The 19,716-nt window shown below is 39.9% G+C and overlaps 1 protein-coding gene across 4 annotated transcripts in view; it reads left to right on the forward strand.

The window, feature by feature from the left end:
- GABRG2 (gamma-aminobutyric acid type A receptor subunit gamma2) overlaps window positions 1-19,716 on the forward strand; it is a 95,856-nt gene that overhangs the window by 15,231 nt on the left and 60,909 nt on the right. For 2 of the 4 annotated variants that reach the window (XM_077823901.1, XM_077823902.1), the window contains exons 1-2: window positions 16,991-17,144; window positions 18,819-18,886. In XM_077823901.1, the coding sequence (XP_077680027.1) occupies window positions 18,845-18,886 (42 nt within the window). In that variant the 5' untranslated portion in view covers window positions 16,991-17,144; window positions 18,819-18,844. Of the gene's footprint in view, window positions 1-15,261; window positions 15,288-16,990; window positions 17,145-18,818; window positions 18,887-19,716 lie in introns of those variants that run through there. The other 2 variants (XM_077823900.1, XM_077823899.1) reach the window with 2 other exon arrangements.

Consider the following 19,716-nt stretch of genomic DNA (forward strand, 5'->3'; position numbering starts at 1 on the left):
CAGCCTGCGTTAATTGATAAGGGCTCATCGGACTTGGGCTATAGGGCTAAAAATTCCAATGTAGACATTTGGGCTTGGGCTGTAGCCTGGGCTTTGAGATCCCCATGGCCTGGTCAGATTTCCAAGCCTGGGCTCCAGCCCGAGCCCAAATGTGTGCACTGAAATTTTTAGCCTTGCTGGATCCCCCTATGGTTGGGGGTCCACTGGGAAATTGTTCAAAGGCGATAGGTAGTTTGTATTAGAAAAGGGATTTTATCTAATATGGAAATATAAAGCCTGAGGTTTCGTCATTATATTTATTTTCTGGGTAACTTGTATATGCTTGCTTTCCCTTACTAGTTCATATTTGAATCTGTGATTTTTCTATTAAATTTATTTTTACCCCAAGCAGGTCTCTTTTGTGCAAACTGTGTGGAGTTAGGGGACAGAGTAAGCTGGTATTTGGGTGACTGGTTTCACGACTTTGGCAATGATGAACCAGAGGAGAAAAGTCCAAGTGTCTGGTAGGGAAGAACTCAGGAAGGATGGATTTGGGGAGACTCAGGACCAGAAGGGATGTTTGTGTCACCCTGCAAGGAATAACTAGGTTGGTGGAAGCCAGGATGATACCTTGTGCTTGTGGACAGGCTAGGGGTGTCAGGGATCTGAGCCACAGAAACACAGTATTAATGCACCCCAAGGTTACAGGGAAGGTGGTGACAGAACCCATTCCTGATCTGGATGATCCCCAAAATGTCACACCATGAAAGCTCAGCAATGGGAACTATGACAGTCAGGCTGAAGGTATCTTCAATTTGGCACACAGAATTAGGGGCATTCAAAATTAAACACCACTTCTGAAAATGTTGAGCTCAAAAACTGGAAATACCCATTTGAGGATCATAATTTTCTTAGGGTCATGACTGTATGCTTAGGAATAGGTAAACAATTTGGAATAAAGTAAGAATTTAGAGTGAAAAGGTTACCAACACTTATTTCTCTTCTTGTTCATTCCCTTACATACATACATTCCATACACTACCTCTATTTGGTTGTTGGGTTTAGTGTGCGGGTGAAGGGTGATAGTGGTGGCCTGTGATATCCAGGAGCTCAGACTAGATGATCTAGTGGCCCTGTCTGGCTTTAAACTCTATGAGTCTATTCTTCCTTTTTCTGGCCAAATGGGAATCAAATCTGGTGACATATTGCAAAAGAGGCTGCTCTTGTGTTTTTGCCACTTAGATAAGCACATTAGAAAAACAAGACAAAAAAGAAAAACTGAGGAAGGTGCGTAGCTTATATAATTTCCAGGAAATAGAATATGAGAAAACTTTCTTATAAAATGTTCAGCTCAGTTTGAATACCTATGATAAGTTGAAATAATCATCTGATATTGTGGGTGCTTGTATGAATCACTTGTTCACTTTTACAAATCCATCAGATTCTGTAAAGGTACAACTGTTTTTGCAGCTCACTGAATATTTAAACCTCTCCTCGTAGTTACTCCATTCCCTACATGCTGTAAACATTTCTGACCTGCTAGCATAGCTTTTATTGAAGCAGCTCTGTCAGGGAGTTCTGCATTGCAAGATAATTCAACGTTGACTACATCTATAAGTTCATCTTGACAGAACTGGAGATTAAAAGCCCTTTATTTATCACAGTCCTCAGCATCAACTCCCTCAACCAGTGCGCCTCAGCTTTCTGCTGCTGATGCCTCTTTTGGGTGGGATGCTGCATTTCATGCTATGTTCCCATTTAACCTTTGACGTCTCTGCTGAGATTGCAAACAATGGTGTCCATTCCCAGTAATGTGGTGACAATTGAGGAACTGGCCAGAAGCCACCAGCACATTTCACTATCAGTCATTACTTTCAGTCACTACCAGTCTGGACTAGAGTTGAACCAATGGCATAGATATGAAAGGCACCAAAGCCCAGTGCAATCCTTTGAGCCATTCGTCTCTTTATGTCTCCTTTCCATCTCAATGAATACACAACAAACCACAACTTACAATAAAATGCAATATGTATCGACACAACACTTTTCACATGTATTCGCAAGGGGATTAATAAAAAGTAATCCCAGGAACTATTATAAAAAGCAAACAAAACTGAATTCTGCATTTTGAACCTCATTTGAATCCACATATGTGGAGCATAGCTGGTTAAATCCCAGCTACTGAGGGACTTACATTTATCATGTGGTTAAGAAGAAGTTGCTTATCTGAGAGAATGTCTTGGGGGTGGACACAGAATGACTGAAAGATAAACCAGTCCTTTGTGAGTAACAGCTTTATAGTGACTAATAAAGTCTTGAATGTCATGCAATATTTTAGCAGGAGTCACTGAAGAGATTTAACAGTGGTGTTGGGCTAGAGATCGCTGATTAGTGCCAGTGAGGCTGAATGACTGTCAAAAGACATGTAGAACCCAAAGCATGATCTATCTTTATAGTTGTGAGTTGACAGACATTGCCATATTCAGGAGAAAACCATAGGGATACTCACTGTAACCAAGCAAAGCTGTCTTAATCATGACCCTTGTATATTTGAAATCCAGGACCCATCTCTGAAGAGACTTCCAGGCTCCTTCCTTGATTTAAGCGTCTTCTGCTAGAAATACCCCTCTGGGTTCCTCTAACTCTCTTTAGTTTCAGGAAGATTATTCAGTGATTTTTGTGGGTTTGAGCCCCATTTAATTGTAAATAATGTTGCTGTTCTCAGACTGGAAATAAGGTATACATTTTTAACAGAGTAATTAACCACTGGAACAATTTACTATGCGTGGTGGTGGATTCTCCATCACTGATCATTTTTAAATCAAGATAGGGTTTAAAAGGAAAAAAAAGATATTCTCAAGGAATTATTTAGGGGAAGTTCTATGGCCTGTGTTATACAGGACTTCAGGCTAGATGATCACAATGGCACCTTCTGGTCTTAGAATCTATGTATCTATTATTAAATTGTGAGTCTTGCAATATTTGTTGTTGTTTTCTATTTAAAGCTCCTGTGCCTCAAGCCATAGGATGACATAAATCATGAGTCATAAGTGAATTTATAATCTTCATGGTAATGAAAAGCTATAATCTTCATGATAGAGAGAAGCTTGAAAATGTGTGCCTCAAAAGCTTGAAAACTGGAAGGTAAATTAAAAAAACCCCACCAAATATATTTTGGAAGTCTCATTCATTTTAAGTCAATCTTATGAGTTTTTGAGGGCACACTTTATAATTTTTGAACACCTCAGGTTATCAATACTGTCTTAATCCAGAAGAGTCACATTATTTACTAGTTCAGTGATTTGACGAAAAGCTCTTTCTGTCTTTTAACATTAGGAGATAAATCATATTTAGGAGCCAAATAAAATCCATATCTAACAGAACAACCCCAGTTATATGTGTAACTCTGAAGTTTAATTTCTTACTCTTGAACGTGATTTTCTTAAAAGTCTGAATGTATTAATTCAGATGAGGACAAGCAATATCAAGGAAATACAGTGTGGCTGCTTAAAGATCCCTGCAGACTATGGTAAAATTGCAATGTTAAATGTAATAAATCTTGTAGTAGTCAACACAATTAAATCAAGGATTGCTTCATATGCTATAATCATATAAATGTTTAAATGAAGTGAAACAGTTTGAGGCTTGTTGTGAATATCCATATCTGAAGAAAGAGCAATGACAGGACCAGCTAACAGCTGGTGAGCACAATTAGACAGACAAGACATATAGACAGACAAATAAGACAGAAATTCCCCAATTGTTTGTTTCCCTTAGCATTTTCTTCTGACAATTGTTCATAGTTCTTTGCATTGAATTACAATTGGGGGAACTCTACTAATTTATCTTTTGTCTGTTTCAACAGCATTTACTACTGTTGGACATCTTGAGTTTCAATCTGATTATTTAATTATAAATCTGCAAAGTTCAATAATATTTTTGTTGGATATTGAAATGATTTGAACGGTTCAGACTATGACACGTTGCTCACTGGGTGTCATATCCCTGGAAAATATACCATCGAGAACAGTTGTACTTTGGCAGAGATGTTGAACTATATGCACCATCTTTTCCCTCTTAAATTTTTATGATTTTAGGATTTTATGAACCAATTTGCTCATCACCCTTTTATCTTGGTAGCAGTAAAGGAACAGACATTAACTTCTTTCCCAATAATCAGTTGTTAGATTTAAAAGATTTGTGAGAACATTTTTCTTCCGCCGAGACAGTAATGGCTTATTTGTTTTTAAGTTCATATCCTGCTTTTCTGAGAAGAAACAATGCGGGTGTCATATGAATGTGTGTTACCTTGGGAATTAGCTAGTTGCTTCTGGAAAGATTAATCGATTTCTATGCTAGCATGACTGATTGAAGTATGTAACTGTGTTGGTTAAAAATTCATAGAATAAAGGAACGACAGTGTTTGCTGTGTGTAGTGTAATGTGTTGTAATTGCAGGATGTCACATGCTTATGTGGTGAATGTGATCACAGACCAAACAATAATAAAAAAGCCATTCACAGATTCATAGTTATTCTTCTAAAGGGGGGAGAATTAGAAAAAATACATATACTGTGTTTTGGGGGATCTGATTTTTATTTCAAGAGAATTATACCACGGTAAAACTGGAGTACTCGAGTTGTAAATCAGATCAGCCACTTCAATATACCCTTCCATGTTGCTGCCTAAATAGGTCTCATTTGCAGACAGACTATGATACCTTTACTGACAATCATTAGTACCTAAATGCTATATAGGTTTACCAGCAAACTCTTCTTATATGGACACAGCTTGTACCAGGAGGAAAAAGCTATGCTGGTGAAAGCACTTTTTTTGCAGGTTTAACTGCTTCTACCTTGTGGCTTTGGCCAGAATAAAAATGCTGCAAAAAAATCACACCCAAGACTAACATTACTACACCTTCAAAAGTTTTGACCGTTGGCCTGTCTGTATTCTGCAAGTAGTTCCATTGATTTCGATGGAGCTACGTACTGAGTTAGCCCTTTGGGACAGGGATCATCTTTTTGTTACATGACTGTATAGTTCCAAACGACAACTGGGTTGGAGCCTCAAGACAGGACTGTAGAAATAGTGTTGGTAATAATAATAAAGAATTAGGGTAGTGCAGGAAACATTGTCCCGTGGTTAAAGCACTAGCCTAAGACTTAAAGATTGTGGGGGACTCAATGGGGCAGTGGTGACTATGTACCTAAGATAGAAAGATAGAATTTTTTGACCCATGATTTTATGTAAACATATATTTCATTTTAATTGAGTTAGATTTACATAGAATATGATCTGCAATCAACCAGAAATGATACAAATGTGGCTATATCTCCAGAGATACTGTAAACTCTTGCAAATACTCCAGTCTCCACAGTGTCTCATGCCTTACTGTATCTGCAATGGGAACTTGGAAAATGTCCTTCCCTCTGAATGAGCACATTATCATTATGAATAATGTATGAAAGACAGATTGGGATAATTTTTTTTTAACGTATCAGAGAATGAGTTTAGCTTGATTGTGTTTACTTGCATTCATTAAGTTAAACAGTATTATGAAGGAAGACAGCAATCCTTCAGTGTGAGAGAGAAAACAGCAGTGCTGTTAGTGGAAGATTTACTATATGTGTGAGTAGATTAACTGCCTGCTTCAGGTTCTATGGCTTTTATGGCCTCTTTGGTATAAAAGATTAGATTGTGAACAAACAACAGCCACCACCAACCAAACAAAATATATTCTAGCAGATTTCAACTAATTCGTCGGTGACTGTCCAGGACTGATTCTGGTATTTTGTTCAGGCACAACATGACCACTCAGATTTCTGTTTGCAAAAAGTAATGCATGTAGCTGACAGTTTCCTCAAGGGGAGATCAACTCCTGTTTGAAGTTTATTTTAATGGAAAACTTTGACATGGCCAAAGAATCAAGGGACAGATCTACAGCTGATCTAAATCATTATATCTCAGCTGAAGACAGGCAGGAGTGGAGTGCAGAGACCTCCTCCCCACCCCCACTCCTCTCTCAGGGGCCACAGGGACATGCTGGCAGATTTCAGGAGCGGTGCATGGCCGGGGCAGGCACGGAGCCTGCCTTAGCCCCACTGTGCCACTGGATTTTTAGTGGCCAGAGATTACAGTCGACTGTCAGAGGCTCCAGAATGGACTACTTGTTCGCTATATACTGGTTGGTGATTCCTGGTCTAGATAATACTTAGTCCTGCCATGAGTGCAGGGGACTGGACTAGATGACCTCTCGAGGTCTCTTCCAGTTCTATGATTGTGTGTGTGGAAGTTATGCAGATTTACACCAGCTGAGTATCTGGCCCCAGGTTTGAATGTTGAGGCTATGTGTGGGCCATGACAGCTAGAGAAAAGTGAGTGGCATTCTCTTCTACCTCCTGAAACACCAACCAACTTGTTTGCTAAATGCCGGATTGTGAACCTTTTACTCCCATCAGTTAAGAGTTGCTTGCATAACTTCAGTGGGATTACCTGCGTGATTAATTGATCACCAGTAGAAGTATGTGGTTAACAATCTGTCCCTAGATTTAGATTCCAAAACTACTATTGTTGATCATGATAATATAGAAATCAGAGAGTGAAGCTTGATTTTCATATGCCAGGTGTAGCTGGCCAAAAAATTGTATGTCTGATTCATCTCTCAATTACACTAATTTGTCTCTGATTTGGATAATTTTGACTTGATTAGAGTTACTCCAAATAAACTTCAAACAGGAGTTGATCTCTCCTTGAGGAAACTGCCAGCTACATACATTACTCTTTGCAAACAGGTTTCAGAGTAACAGCCGTGTTAGTCTGTATTCGCAAAAAGAAAAGGAGTACTTGTGGCACCTTAGAGACTAACCAATTTATTTGAGCATGAGCTTTCGTGAGCTACAGCTCACTTCATGCTCAAATAAATTGGTTAGTCTCTAAGGTGCCACAAGTACTCCTTTTCTCTTTGCAAACAGAAACCTGAATGGTCATGGGTTAAGTGAGGGCTAGCAAAGAGGCAATCAAAAAGTGTAAAGTGTAATGATGGGCATTGTATAAGAAACTAAATAAATCATGATAGTATAGGAATAGATAATTAGGCCTGTTATGTTGAATTGTGAACCAAACAAATTCAACTACAAAATCTCTAAGGGAGAATATATTTAAGACACTGAAATGTCATTTTTGAGGTCACTTCTCGTACCTTAACCTCATTTACGGTAGTGGGGAAATATCTATCGATTTCATTAGGAGCGGGAGCGGATACACAATGAAGATGTGCATTTCCATTCCTCATATTTAAAGAGTAGCATATGAGCACACTGGCCATGTCTGTTAGTAGTGGGTTGCACTATGGGTGTCTCCCTAGACAGCCCAGAGAAGAGGAGGAGGAAAGTATCCTCTCCCAAGAGCTGTGGAGCTGCTCTGCACAGGCTGCATCAGCCCACTGACTAAATGAAGTAACTCCCCATAGCACCAACACAATTGCACCATGGGAGCAGGATACTTGGAAGGGATGATCCTTTAACCCTGCTATCCTCCACTCTTATGCACTGAGGAAGAGAACATGTCAGTGGAACTGGGCTTTGTTCTAGTTAAAGGCTGAAAACCTCATCTGGTTGCACAAGAGAACCATCTATACCATCAAAGGGCTTCCATAACTAGGAATATAGAGACTACATTTGCCCTCCCGAGAATAGTGATCACCAGATCACTGTGAACAGTTGGTATTGCAATAAATATAGAGGACTGGATCCTCAGCTGGTATTACAAGCAGGATGCGTAGGCGCAGGAACTAGGGGTGCAGCTGCAGCACCCCCAGGTTTTATGCGGGGTTGCTAGCCCCGTACCCAGGCCTCCACTCCCCAGACCGCGGCTTGGGTCCCAGCCGCCGGCCCTGCTCCCCAGCTGCTGGTCTGTGCCTGGGGCCCTGCTCCTGGGACTCTGCTCTTGGCCCTGCACCTGGGCTTGGGTCCCAGCTGACGGACCTGCTTCCCAGCCACTGGCTGCACACCCAGGGCCCCAAGCCCATAGTCCTACTCCCAGGGCTCTGTTCCCAGGGTTCCGGCTGCTGGCCCCACAGCTGCGGCTCTGCTGCTGGCTCTGTACATGGGGTTCTGGCTGCATGGCTCCACTTCTGACCCCATGCCCATCCCCAGACTTTGCCCCAGTACCCCTGTCTGGCCCCAGCTGTGGGGAGGGGGGGCATTGACAGGGGTGAGGGAGCTGGCTTTCAGCACCCCCACTATTAAAAAGATTCCAGCGCCACTGGCAGGATGAACTGGATGTCATGGTATATGAAGAAATCTATGACCTAATTGGCATTACAGAGACTTTGTGAGACAACTCCCCTGATTGGAGTACCAACATGGAGGAATATAGCTTGTTCCGGAAGGATAGGTATGGCGAAAAAAGGAGGAGGTGTTGCGCTGTAAGTCAAGAATATATGCACTTGCTCTGAGGTCCAAGAGGAAGTGAGCAACAGACCTACTGAGAGTCTCTGGATGAGGATAAAAAGGGAAAAGAATAGTAGTGATGTTATGGTGGGAGTCTCTTGTAGACCACCAGAAGTGGATGAGTCTTTCTACAAGCAGATAACAAGATTAGCTAACATATGAGGTAATATACCTACATAATATACCTGGACTTCACAAAACCTTTTGACACCGTCCCACATGACATTCCGATAAGTAAGCTGGAGAAATGCAGGCTCGGAGGAACTACCATTAAGTGGATACATAACTGGTTAAACCACCACAAAGAATAACTATAATGGAATGACATCTCAAGTGGGGTTCCACAGAGATCTGTTCTCCGTCCGGTGTTGTTTACCTTTTATAATGTGTTACCTGATGTAGACATAGAGAGCACACTGATCAAATTTGCAGATGAGACAAAGCTGAGGGAGGATGGGGGGGAGTTGCCAACACTTTGGAAGATAGAGCTAAAATTCAGAGGGACCCTGATAAATTGGAGAACTGGTCTATAGAAAACAAAATGAAATTCAACAAAGACAAATGTAAGATGCTACACTTATGGAAAAAAAAACAAATGCACAAATACAGAATGAGGGAAAACTGACTTGGCAGCAGCACTGCTGAGAAGGATCTGGGAGTTGTGGTAGATCATAATGTCAACATGAGTCAGCAACGCAATGCTGTTGCAAAAGAAGGAAAAGCAATTTTAGGTTGCATTAATAGAGGCATAGTATGTGTCATAAATATAAAGGGAAGGGTAACAACCTTCCTGTATACAGTACTATAAAATCCCTCCTGGCCAGAGGCACAAAATCCTTTTACCTGTAAAGGGTTAAGAAGCTCAGGTAACCTGGCTGACCAAATGGACCAATAAGGGGACAAGATACTTTCAAATCTGGGGAGGGGGAGGTTTTGGTCTGTCTGTTCTGTGTGCTTGCCGGACACAGATCAAGAAAGCAAGCAATCCAACTCCATTAGAATTAGTAAGTACTATCAAGGGAATGCGTGAGCTTATTTTTGTTTTGGTTTGTGATTTTTCTCTGTGCTGAGAGGAAGGTGTATTCCTGGTTTTCTTTTTGTAACTTTAAAGTTTGGCCCAGAGGGAAATCCTCTGTGTTTTTTAATCTGATTGCCCTGTAAGATTATCTGCCATTCTAATTTTACAGAGGTGCTTCTTTTACCTTTTTTCTTTATAATAAAGTTCTGTTTCTTTTAGCATCTGATTGGGTTTTTTTTTAGTGTCCTAAAAAAACCCGGAACTCCAAGTGGTCCTTTCCCTGAGTTTGTCTAAATCACTTGGTGGTGGCAGTGTTACCTAATCCAAGGTACAAGGGAGAATCTGTGCCTTGGGGAGTTTTTAACCTAAACTGGTAGAAATAAGCTTAGGGGGTATTTCATGCGGGTCCCCACGTCTCCACCCTAGAGCTCAGAGTGGGGAGGGAACCCTGGCAGCATGCAAGTCATGGGACATGATAGTACCATGGTATTCAGCACTGGTTAGGGCTCAGCTGGAGTACTGTGTCCAATTTTGGTCAATGCATATAGAGAAACTGGAAAGGATCCAGAGGCAAGCGACAAAGATGATCAAAGGGATAGAATGCAAGCCACATGGGAAAAGTCTGAAGGAACTGGGTAAGTTTAAATTTGAAAAGAGGAGATTAAGGGGGGGAAATGATAGTGGTCTTCAAATACTTGAAGAGCTGCCATAAAAGAGATGGAGGAAAAGTTGTTCTCTTCCAACAGAGTGCAGGTCAAAAGGTAATGGATTCAAACTACATCATTTACAGCAGATTTAGATTAAATCTCTGGGAAAACTTCCTAACTGTCAGAACAGCAGGACAATGGACCAGACTTGGTAGGGAAGTTGTGGAAGCTCCTTCACTGGAGATTTTGAAAAGGAGGCTGGATAGCCACCTGTCTTGGATGGTGTAGCCACAACAAATCCTGTATCTTGGCAGGGGGTTAGACTAGATGATCCTTGCAGTCTCGTCTATCCCTATGATTCTATGAAATCAGCATAGGGCCTGAGGATCTGGCCCATAATAGTTAACAGCTTGAATAAGACTTGCACTTCTAAAATGCCATCCGTCTGAAGAGCTTAATGAACATTACAAATTAATTACTAAGTCCACTCTGCGGTAGGGTTGGTATTACCATCCACATTTTAGAGTTGGGAAAGCTGAGACAAAAAAGGCTATGTTACCCAAAGTCCAAAATCTGCAACACTGGGAATTGATTCTTAATTTTGTATGCATTTGTGGACTCATCCGTGTGTGCCTTGAGCTTTAGACAGACACATTTAAATACATCTAAATAAATACAATTAAAATCTCCTGATTCTCAGTCTTATGTTGTGACCCCCAGATGACATGTCTTTGGATCTAAATTCATGCATTCTCTGATCTAATTTAATAAATAATTAGTGCTTAGCAATTTTCATCTTCAAAGTACTTTGCAAACATGCATGTCAGTAGCTTGAGTCAAGTGAGGAGTTCCACTGAAATGCAAACAGGATCATGCAAACATGCACATAAGTAACTCTTGGAGTGTGGCAGGTTATATAGGAACATATGTGTTTTCAGGATCAGTTTCTAAGGACCTGATTATAACTCCTTTAGTCACACTAAATAGTACTTTACTGCAGAAGTACTCCCATTGAAATTGAAGTACTATTAAATATTAAGCTAGGAGATCAGAGTCTGACCTACGATGGAGTTACTATTTGGATTTTTCAGATGGGAAAACCGAGGTAGAGACATTAAGTGGCTTGTCCATTACTAGAGAAGGAGTTGTCTTACAGCAGGGATTAGAACTCAGGAAGTTCTACCTCAAAATAATAGAACAAATACCTCTAATAAAATGGCTTGAATTCATTTATTTTATTCTTCCAGGCTGTTAACAGGATAGGAGGGCATATCATTGTGTCAAAATGACTAAAATTAATTTCTTAAAGTATGCTTTAATGCACATTAGCAAGATAGGAATGTACATTTGCTTACTTGTTTGAATATTCCATCTGAAGTCCTCTAGTATTCATAAGGATAAAAAAGATAATTTCTTAAGTGTTTCCAAATAATCTCGATAGGAGAGTTTTACCAGTTTTGTTTCATGATCCTGAAAACACTTGGAAGATAGACCAATCTGTTTCTGATAATATGGGCTCAGAGGGTTTTAAGAATATGAATGGGGCTTTAGGAACATAACTTTCATTAGGTATCAGACTGACTATCCCTTCATTAATCACTTCTGAAGCCTTTGACTTCCTTTTAGGTTTGGGATTTCAAAATGGTCAGAAGTGGCAGCTGATGAAGGTTTAGTAGACACCATCTCCCTAGAGAGCAAACAGATCACAGTCCCACTCCTGCAATTCATCATCAAGGATGAGATGGAATCTTTAGTACTAGTGGGCTGCCAATCAACAAAGTTATCTGTAGACTTCTTAAAAAAAAATCTGAAAAGTCCTACACTCTCCCATCCTTTAATACTATTAGGCCTGATCCTGCCAGATGCTGAATACTTGCAACTCCCCATGAAGTCAACGAGAGCTACGGGTGCTCATCACCACTCAGGAACTGTCAATTGGGAACAGAAAATATTGCTTTGTGGGGAGATGTTCTCTACTTAAATATTTTTTAAAAGAGCATATCAGAATAGTTAATAATATAGTTGTATTACATTAGCACCTAGAGGCTCCAATCAAAATTGGGTCATTGTGCTAGGCTCTGTACAAACACAGACCAGAAGAGCTTCCAGCCTAATTAGATAAATAACTATGCATGATAGTTCAAGAAGTCTTATTGCTCCTCTAGCTTTCTAACTCCTATTGCATCCTCCACTGTGTTCCAGTTCTTCTCTTTTGAAAGTTTTTATTTTCCTTATACATTTGGCTCTGCACTATATTTTCTTTTTCTATCAAGTAATAGACATGCTCTTATAAAATGCTATATATGTCCTTTATATCTAAATATAATTGACAGATTAGCAGTATTGGGCATACTTTCACCTTAAACAGATTAAAGAATTCAAACCAATAGATTGTAAATATATAAAACACATAAGGAAAAAGAGTTTTAAACATTCTTTTTGCATGTACTGCCAAAGGGAATTTTTACAAATTTGTAATTTCTACTCAACATTGAATAAACAAGAGACAGCTGTTAAAATTGTTCTTTTTTCCCCTACAATGATCTTTAGAGATAGAAGTTGGAAGTCATACATTATTTAAATAAGACAGAAACACAATGAAGCAAACTCATTTTAGAGCTAGGAGAGAAATTCTCCTTGGCATGTACTTTAGATCTCTGAAATAAATACTCATATGATTGTGGAAATATTGCTATATGAGAATTTATTCAATTTAAAGCCAGGCTCTATTCTGAAAAGTCACTCTAAAAATAGCATCATGGGGTTCCCAGGTTTATTGTTCTTTGTAGGATTTTTATACCACATTTGCTTAATTTACAAGTAAAAAGACTGAACTCTTTTCTACATATTAGTCCTTAAAATGTATCTTGAGGACTGAAACACTAACTTTTGGCTAGTGCATCATCACCAGTAATATCTGGTGGGCCAAACTGTATTATATCCATGAAATGGCATGCTTTGGATGAATGTTTCTCTGGTAGATGTATGAGCAGGATGCACTGTAGCTCATTATCTTATAACTGTGGACTCTGAAAAAATTAATGCTTCCTGTCTAAGGTAGCAAAAACTTGATTTTTGGCTCTCAGTGACACAAGATGCAGCTCTGTTGTATGAGGAGATGCCATTTTTACATAGCAAGTTTTCTGATCATAAAACTAACATCTACAGTGGGAGGCATTTTTGTCCCTATTTGCATCCAGCATCGATCAGAGCATGACCAGCCCCATGCGTCAGGGTCATGATTTAATAGTTGCTCTCTTGTATACCCAGAGCACACCCAATATTAAACTTTCATCACTGTCTAATAAATGCATTTTTTAAAAAATCTGCTATTAAATCACAGACAACATTTACCAGGTTATATTTGCCTTTGTATAAACCAGCTTTTATGTGGATATTTTAAAATGTATCTATTGTGATGGGGCAAGGCCAGATGGCTATAGAAAAGTAGTGGGAGATAGATATGTTAGCTCCAGGCTAAACAAATCCCTGGTACCAGGATAAGTTAAATGGTAGCTGCTCCAGGTCAGTTAAGACACCTGGGGCCAATTAAAAACTTTCCAGCAGGCAGGGAGGACAGCTAGGTTGATTAGGACACCTGAAGCCAATCAGGGACTGGCTGAAATTAGTTAAAAGCCTCCAGTTAGTCAGGTGAGTGCGGATGTCAGGAGATGTGGGAGGAAGTTGTGCTGTTGGAGAGACTGAGCAGTACACACCATATCAGGCACAAGGAAGGAGGCCCTGAGGTAAGGATGAAGTGGAGCTTGAAGTGGGGGCCTCTGTGGGGAAGTAGCCCAGGGAATTGTATGTGTCATGTTTCTAAAAGGTCAGCTACCATAGCTGATACCATTAGGGTTCCTGGGTTGGAGCCCGGAGTAGAGGGCGGGCCTGGGCTCCCCCCTTAGCACCTCCCACCCCCTGATTAATCACTGAGACTGGGAGACAACAGAGACTGTGCAAAGGAGGATAGCTTCTCGTTACCTCCCTCGCTTGCTTATGATGAAAATGGCTCAGTAGACTGTGACCCTTGTCTCTAGAGAGAGAAGGGTTACGAGGAGGGTCACAGTGAGCCTCTGAGGCTAGCGAAATCTGCCAGGAAACGTGGGACCCATGGAGACAAGTACAGAGCTTTGTCACACTATATTCACTTAATCAAAAATATAAATTCTAAAAAATGTAAAAGAAGGGCATCAAAGAGTAACATTAAAAATAAACAAGTTTAAACAAGAACTTCTACTTGTTCTAATCTTCTGCTTAGGTTTACCCATAAAAGAATGACTATTAGTTCAGACAAGGATACAGTTACTGAAGACTCATTGTCCACTGACAACCTGCAGCTAGATTCACCATCTCACTCTGGCTGCCTTGCACTGATCCGATGATGCAACACAGCTGTAATAAACTTGGATTCACTGGTCAGTTAAATTGGGTTTATGGCAATTTTGTGTCATCAGAGCAATACGAAGCAGAGAATGTAAAACTGTGAATCCAGACTGTAAAGTCTTTCCTGGACTATGTCTTCAGTTTTATCCTTTTAGGCCAAATAAGAATGCTGATTCTCTCTGTCACTCTAACCATTGTAATCAGCAGCTCAAGTTTTAAACCTTGTTTATCTCCTTTGTATTCAGGAATGTGTTTTGTGAGTGAAGAGATATTGTATTTAGAGTTTCTTTTTCATGTAGGAAATAGAAAATTCTGCTTCAGGAGGATCTCTGAAAAAACTTTTAATTGATTACATCAAAGACACATGGCTTTGATAAATTAATTTGGGTTTTCTATGCATTTCATACAGATTAAAAAACATAATCCAATCCTGTGTTTGCAATATAGATTATATTGATTCTTGTGCCATACAGGAGGGTGTATATTGCCTGAGATTTGTTCCTTTAAATTGCAATTAAATGTTTGAAACTCCAGACAGCTGAATAAACCAGCTTCCCTCACCAATTTAATTATCCATGCCGGTTTGTCTCTACATAGCAGAGTTATGCAGCAGAGTGCCAATTAAAATTGTCCTTTTGATTGCCAATAAACATTAAAGGCTCAGTTATGTGCATCTCCCTGAGGCTGGGTGGAGGAGGGTTATGTAGTATGTGACCAGTGGTGGCTGCTGGCACATGATGCCTAAGCATCACAGAGGGATACCTGGGGGAGTGCACACAGCAATGGTATTGCTAAACATGTTTAAAGGGTATAGCATGTACTACCTCCAGTATCAGCTTCTGAGTGCTAGCTTCTGTACAGGGAAGGCAGTGCTGACCTTGTCCCAGCCTTATCTCCTTTGGAATGTATGGTTCTGGTGGCATCACCAAATAGCCCTGTCTTCCACTCTGAGGTCCAGTCCTGCATTGCTTCCTGAGAGATGCCAAATGCCTTTAAAGCCCCTTTAAGGGCAGGGCATTCAGTTTCTCTCAGACATTAAGAACCTTGCATGATCTCGACCGGGAAAAGCAAGCAGCTTCATTAAGGCTTCTTCCCATGATATTGTACGGGGAAGGGAAGAGAAACTGAGCCAGATCTTCAGCCCTGTTTAAATCTCATTTGTGCTGCTGGAATCCCCCGGTGGCATAGAGTAAGCATAGTTGGCTTACTGCCACCCAGTCTTTCTTCCCTCTACAGAACGGTTTTCCAGAGTGGGCCAGAGGCAGAGAGATGGTGACCTAAGGATGAAAGATTGGGCTCTTAGCTCCCTGCAGTTCTGGACCAGTAGAGTAGTCACTGGGGATCCCGTGGCCACACTTATTTGCACCAGGGTTGCCTCTCCAAGAATGAGTTCAGCATAGCTGATGATCCAGCAGATAGAGTTCCTCTACCCCTCCCCCACTAGTGGCTCTTACAGGTGTGGCTATAATTTGCACATTATGGATATGAGACTGTGTTCTCAAGCAAAAAGTGTGATGACCTCCTTTTAGTTCCTATTTGTGAACACCCCAACCGCACCATATAATTTAGCATGTTTTCAGCACCAATAAAAGTCTCAAATCAAGAGCGATCTGAAGGATGGAATAGGAAGAACCTTGCAGCAGCTCAGGATAGAGGAGCATTGGCAGAACTGTGTGAAAGAGCTTGCATAGTATCTGCTAACATTGTGCCATCAAAGTATAACATAATTTATTTGGTATTATAACCAGGCATTTTGAAGAAAGCATAGGCTGTGATTTACAGTTCTCAGCATCTGACTTGCCCTTTCTATAGCATGAGGGTTGGGTTACTGGATTTCCTTTGAGTCCTAGTTTGGTGATAGCCAATCTGCATTTTTTTTTCTATTTTATTTTTCGTTGGCCTCTGGTGAGCAAAAGTGAAAATGAAAACCAAGTCCCAAACTATTTGTGCTGAACTTTCCAGTTGCGCAACAAACTCAGGCTCATCATAGTGCAGTGAGGCTACATGACAGTTTGTCTGAATTCATGTAATTATTGGGTCCTGTCATTAATAGGATATGTCAAGTTTTCATCTCAAAGGGAAATAATGTAAGTACATGGTGTCCATTCAAAGTGATATTCTACTGGAGTGTTGCATAAACTACGTGACGACAAGAGGTTTTTTTTTATATGTTCTTGTGTTCTATAATATGTCCCATCTGAGTCAAGAGGAGAAGAAACAGATGTCTCAAAGGACAGAAGCATTGATGTACCATAGAATACACAGGACATGATCTCTATTATACCAAAGGAAAGTTCACTAAAGTGAGCTTTAACCTTAGGTAATACGCAACATCCTGACTACAATATCTCTGTCATAAAATGGGCAACATTTTGTAATACTTTGTGAAGTACTGCAGTGCTATTAGAACAGGATTATTCATATAGCATGTTTTCAAAAGGGGCTGTATATGGATGTAATTCCAACATTCAGGTTTTTCAAGACTTTCTTGCTCTTCAATTTTCTTTCCCTCACAGTTCTAGCCAAAAGGGAGATGATGACTATGAAGATTATACATCCAACAAAACATGGGTTTTGACTCCCAAAGTCCACGAGAGTGATGTCACCCTGATTTTAAATGGATTGCTGGAGGGATATGACAACAAACTGAGACCTGACATAGGAGGTGTGTTTTCTAACCTATTTTTAATTGAAATGGGGGCTGGAGAAAGAGAATCCTCACATTGCAATATATGTATTAGAAACATAATCCACACAAAAGGTATAAAAACAAAATATAATACAATATAACTTCATTTTTTATAATATTTATCATAAACACTTTGGCCAAGATGTGTAAGTGAGGCTTGTGTATAAGGATGGCCCGATAAATCCATATCAAGGCACCTAAATGGCCTGATCTGCAATAGTTCTGAGCACCCAAAAATTCCATCGAAATTGCTGAAGCCAGAAACTCAACTACTTTGAAAATCAAGCCACTTCTATTTTGTGCCTAAACATGGAGTTAGGAGTTTAAGTTTAAGCATTCAGTTTTGTAAATGTTGGTGAGTATCACTAAATGCTTTATATAGTTAAATTATACAGTCACAAAGTTGCAAATAATACATAGCAGCAGATGGAGAGGATAGAAAGGAGTATAGAAAAAGGGAGATGATATGGATTAGAAGACCCTAAGATGAAGTAATGAGAATAGCATCATTGAAGGTTTATATCCATTTTCATCAACTGAGGCTCTCACTCATGAGTTTTCAGATGAACTTAGAACAGCAATGGAGTAGTTAAAGAAGTGAGGCAACATATGAAGCCTATCCCAGATCATAAAAACTACAGAAGTGAAGGGTCTCGTATAATAATAATGAGATTGTGGAAAGGAACAGAGAGAAGTCATGGGCTAGAGAAACAAAAGGAAATAGGGGGCAGGAAGCTCCATGAAATAGGCTAGCTCAAGCAAGTCTGAAGAAGTTTAAAACCAAGAACGACAATTTTTACCTATACTCCACAAAGAAAGTTAACATGAGTATTTATGTGGGTAACACCCACTGATAATACTTATGTACACATTGTAAAATTAGCAGAGGAATTCCCAATGAAACACACATAACCAGAGTACTTGTATGGCTTGTTCTCCCAATCCCAGACTTTAGGGAATAAAAGGAGTGGAACATCCATAAAAATAATCTGGGAAGATTGATTTTGTTTTTGTTAGGGGTGTCTGGAATTAATATGGTCAAAGTGGGAGAACAATATTTCAAACTAAACTAGTCTAACAATTGTTTTCCATTCCTGTTTTGCAAGCCCCAAATGTTGTTTTGGGCTCATGAAATGTTTGTTTATCTGCAGACATCACTTCAGGCTATGTCAGTCACGTTGCATTGAGTCCCATCATGTGAAATGAGTGCTGAAACACAGTGTAAGAGGACTCTGAAAAAAGTGTGTGTTTTCTCAAGGAGTTGCATTTGATAAAATTTGTTTTTGAGAAACAAAGTCCCCTATACAGACAACAATACATAGGCATAGCATCATTCTGATCTCACTCACATCAGTGTATTGCCTTTGAGTCCCATAATTATTCCTCATTTACACCAGTATAAGTGTGATCAGAGTCTGCTGCTGAAGTATCTTTGTCTATTGAGGAACTAGAAATATTGCTGTAAAATTTATTTTTTTACTATATTTGCTGTTTGGAAATGTGTGTTTCTCTCTCTCACTCACACTCACACCTCCCACCCCCCAAACACACACAAAATAGACACTCCAAAATAATAACCTTATGTGTAATTTTTATGTAGTGGATTTTGACCTTGATTTGTATCAGCAATTCTTATTGTTTTCCTTGCAGTGAAACCAACAGTAATTCACACTGACATGTACGTAAATAGCATCGGTCCAGTGAATGCTATCAATATGGTAGGTAACTGTTTTTAACACTTTGCTACACTTTTAATGATCAGTATATTCGGTTTGATGTATGCACTAATTCCTTTATAGTTGCAGTGCAATTATGTTTCCATTATTTTTGACACTGCACTGCATGTATTTTATTTTAAAAGTCTTATTATATCAAACTCATGGAGAAGAGTAGGGCATGGTTGTGGGTGGAAGTGGAGGTTTTCCGTACATCAGAAACCGGTATGAGCGTGCTTAATAACATTATTACATGGTTACTAGCTCACACTTGTGCAACCACGTTGTGGTCCCTTATTTAATCATACAAGGGCTTGCAAGATCCAGTCCAGAACATATTAATTTGGGTGAGGATGGACCAACACTTTAGTATTCTTGTCATCTCACAGCCAGAAACAGCCTGTGTAATATGTACGTCATAACACTTGTGTTAGAGGCATTGTTTGGTATAGAAATACAGACATTGATCATGACACACAGTAGAATGAAACAGAGGTAGAAGGATTGATCTGCAATTTAATTAACTTTTAATTTTTGGAGGGTAATAGGCCTTCCTCAAGAAATACCAGACATTTACTTTGATCCAGTATGGTTTTAAATGACCTGATGTCAAATATCCCATAGTTAGAGGTGGCCCCCTTCAGCCTGATCCCTAGGATTCAGTACACCTCTGAATCCTCTTCCCCCTCTCCCCATGAGGTGGAATGAACGTGTACATGAAAAGTTAGATAGGGAAGACTTAAGGTCTGCACACTGATAGGGTCTGCCGGTTTTCTACTGGATCTCTTACATTTGCCTGTGATAGCTGGCCCCTTTGATCTTCACAGGGAGTG

Source organism: Eretmochelys imbricata, chromosome 8, assembly GCF_965152235.1.
Source record: "Eretmochelys imbricata isolate rEreImb1 chromosome 8, rEreImb1.hap1, whole genome shotgun sequence".
Classification (NCBI taxonomy): domain Eukaryota; kingdom Metazoa; phylum Chordata; order Testudines; family Cheloniidae; genus Eretmochelys; species Eretmochelys imbricata.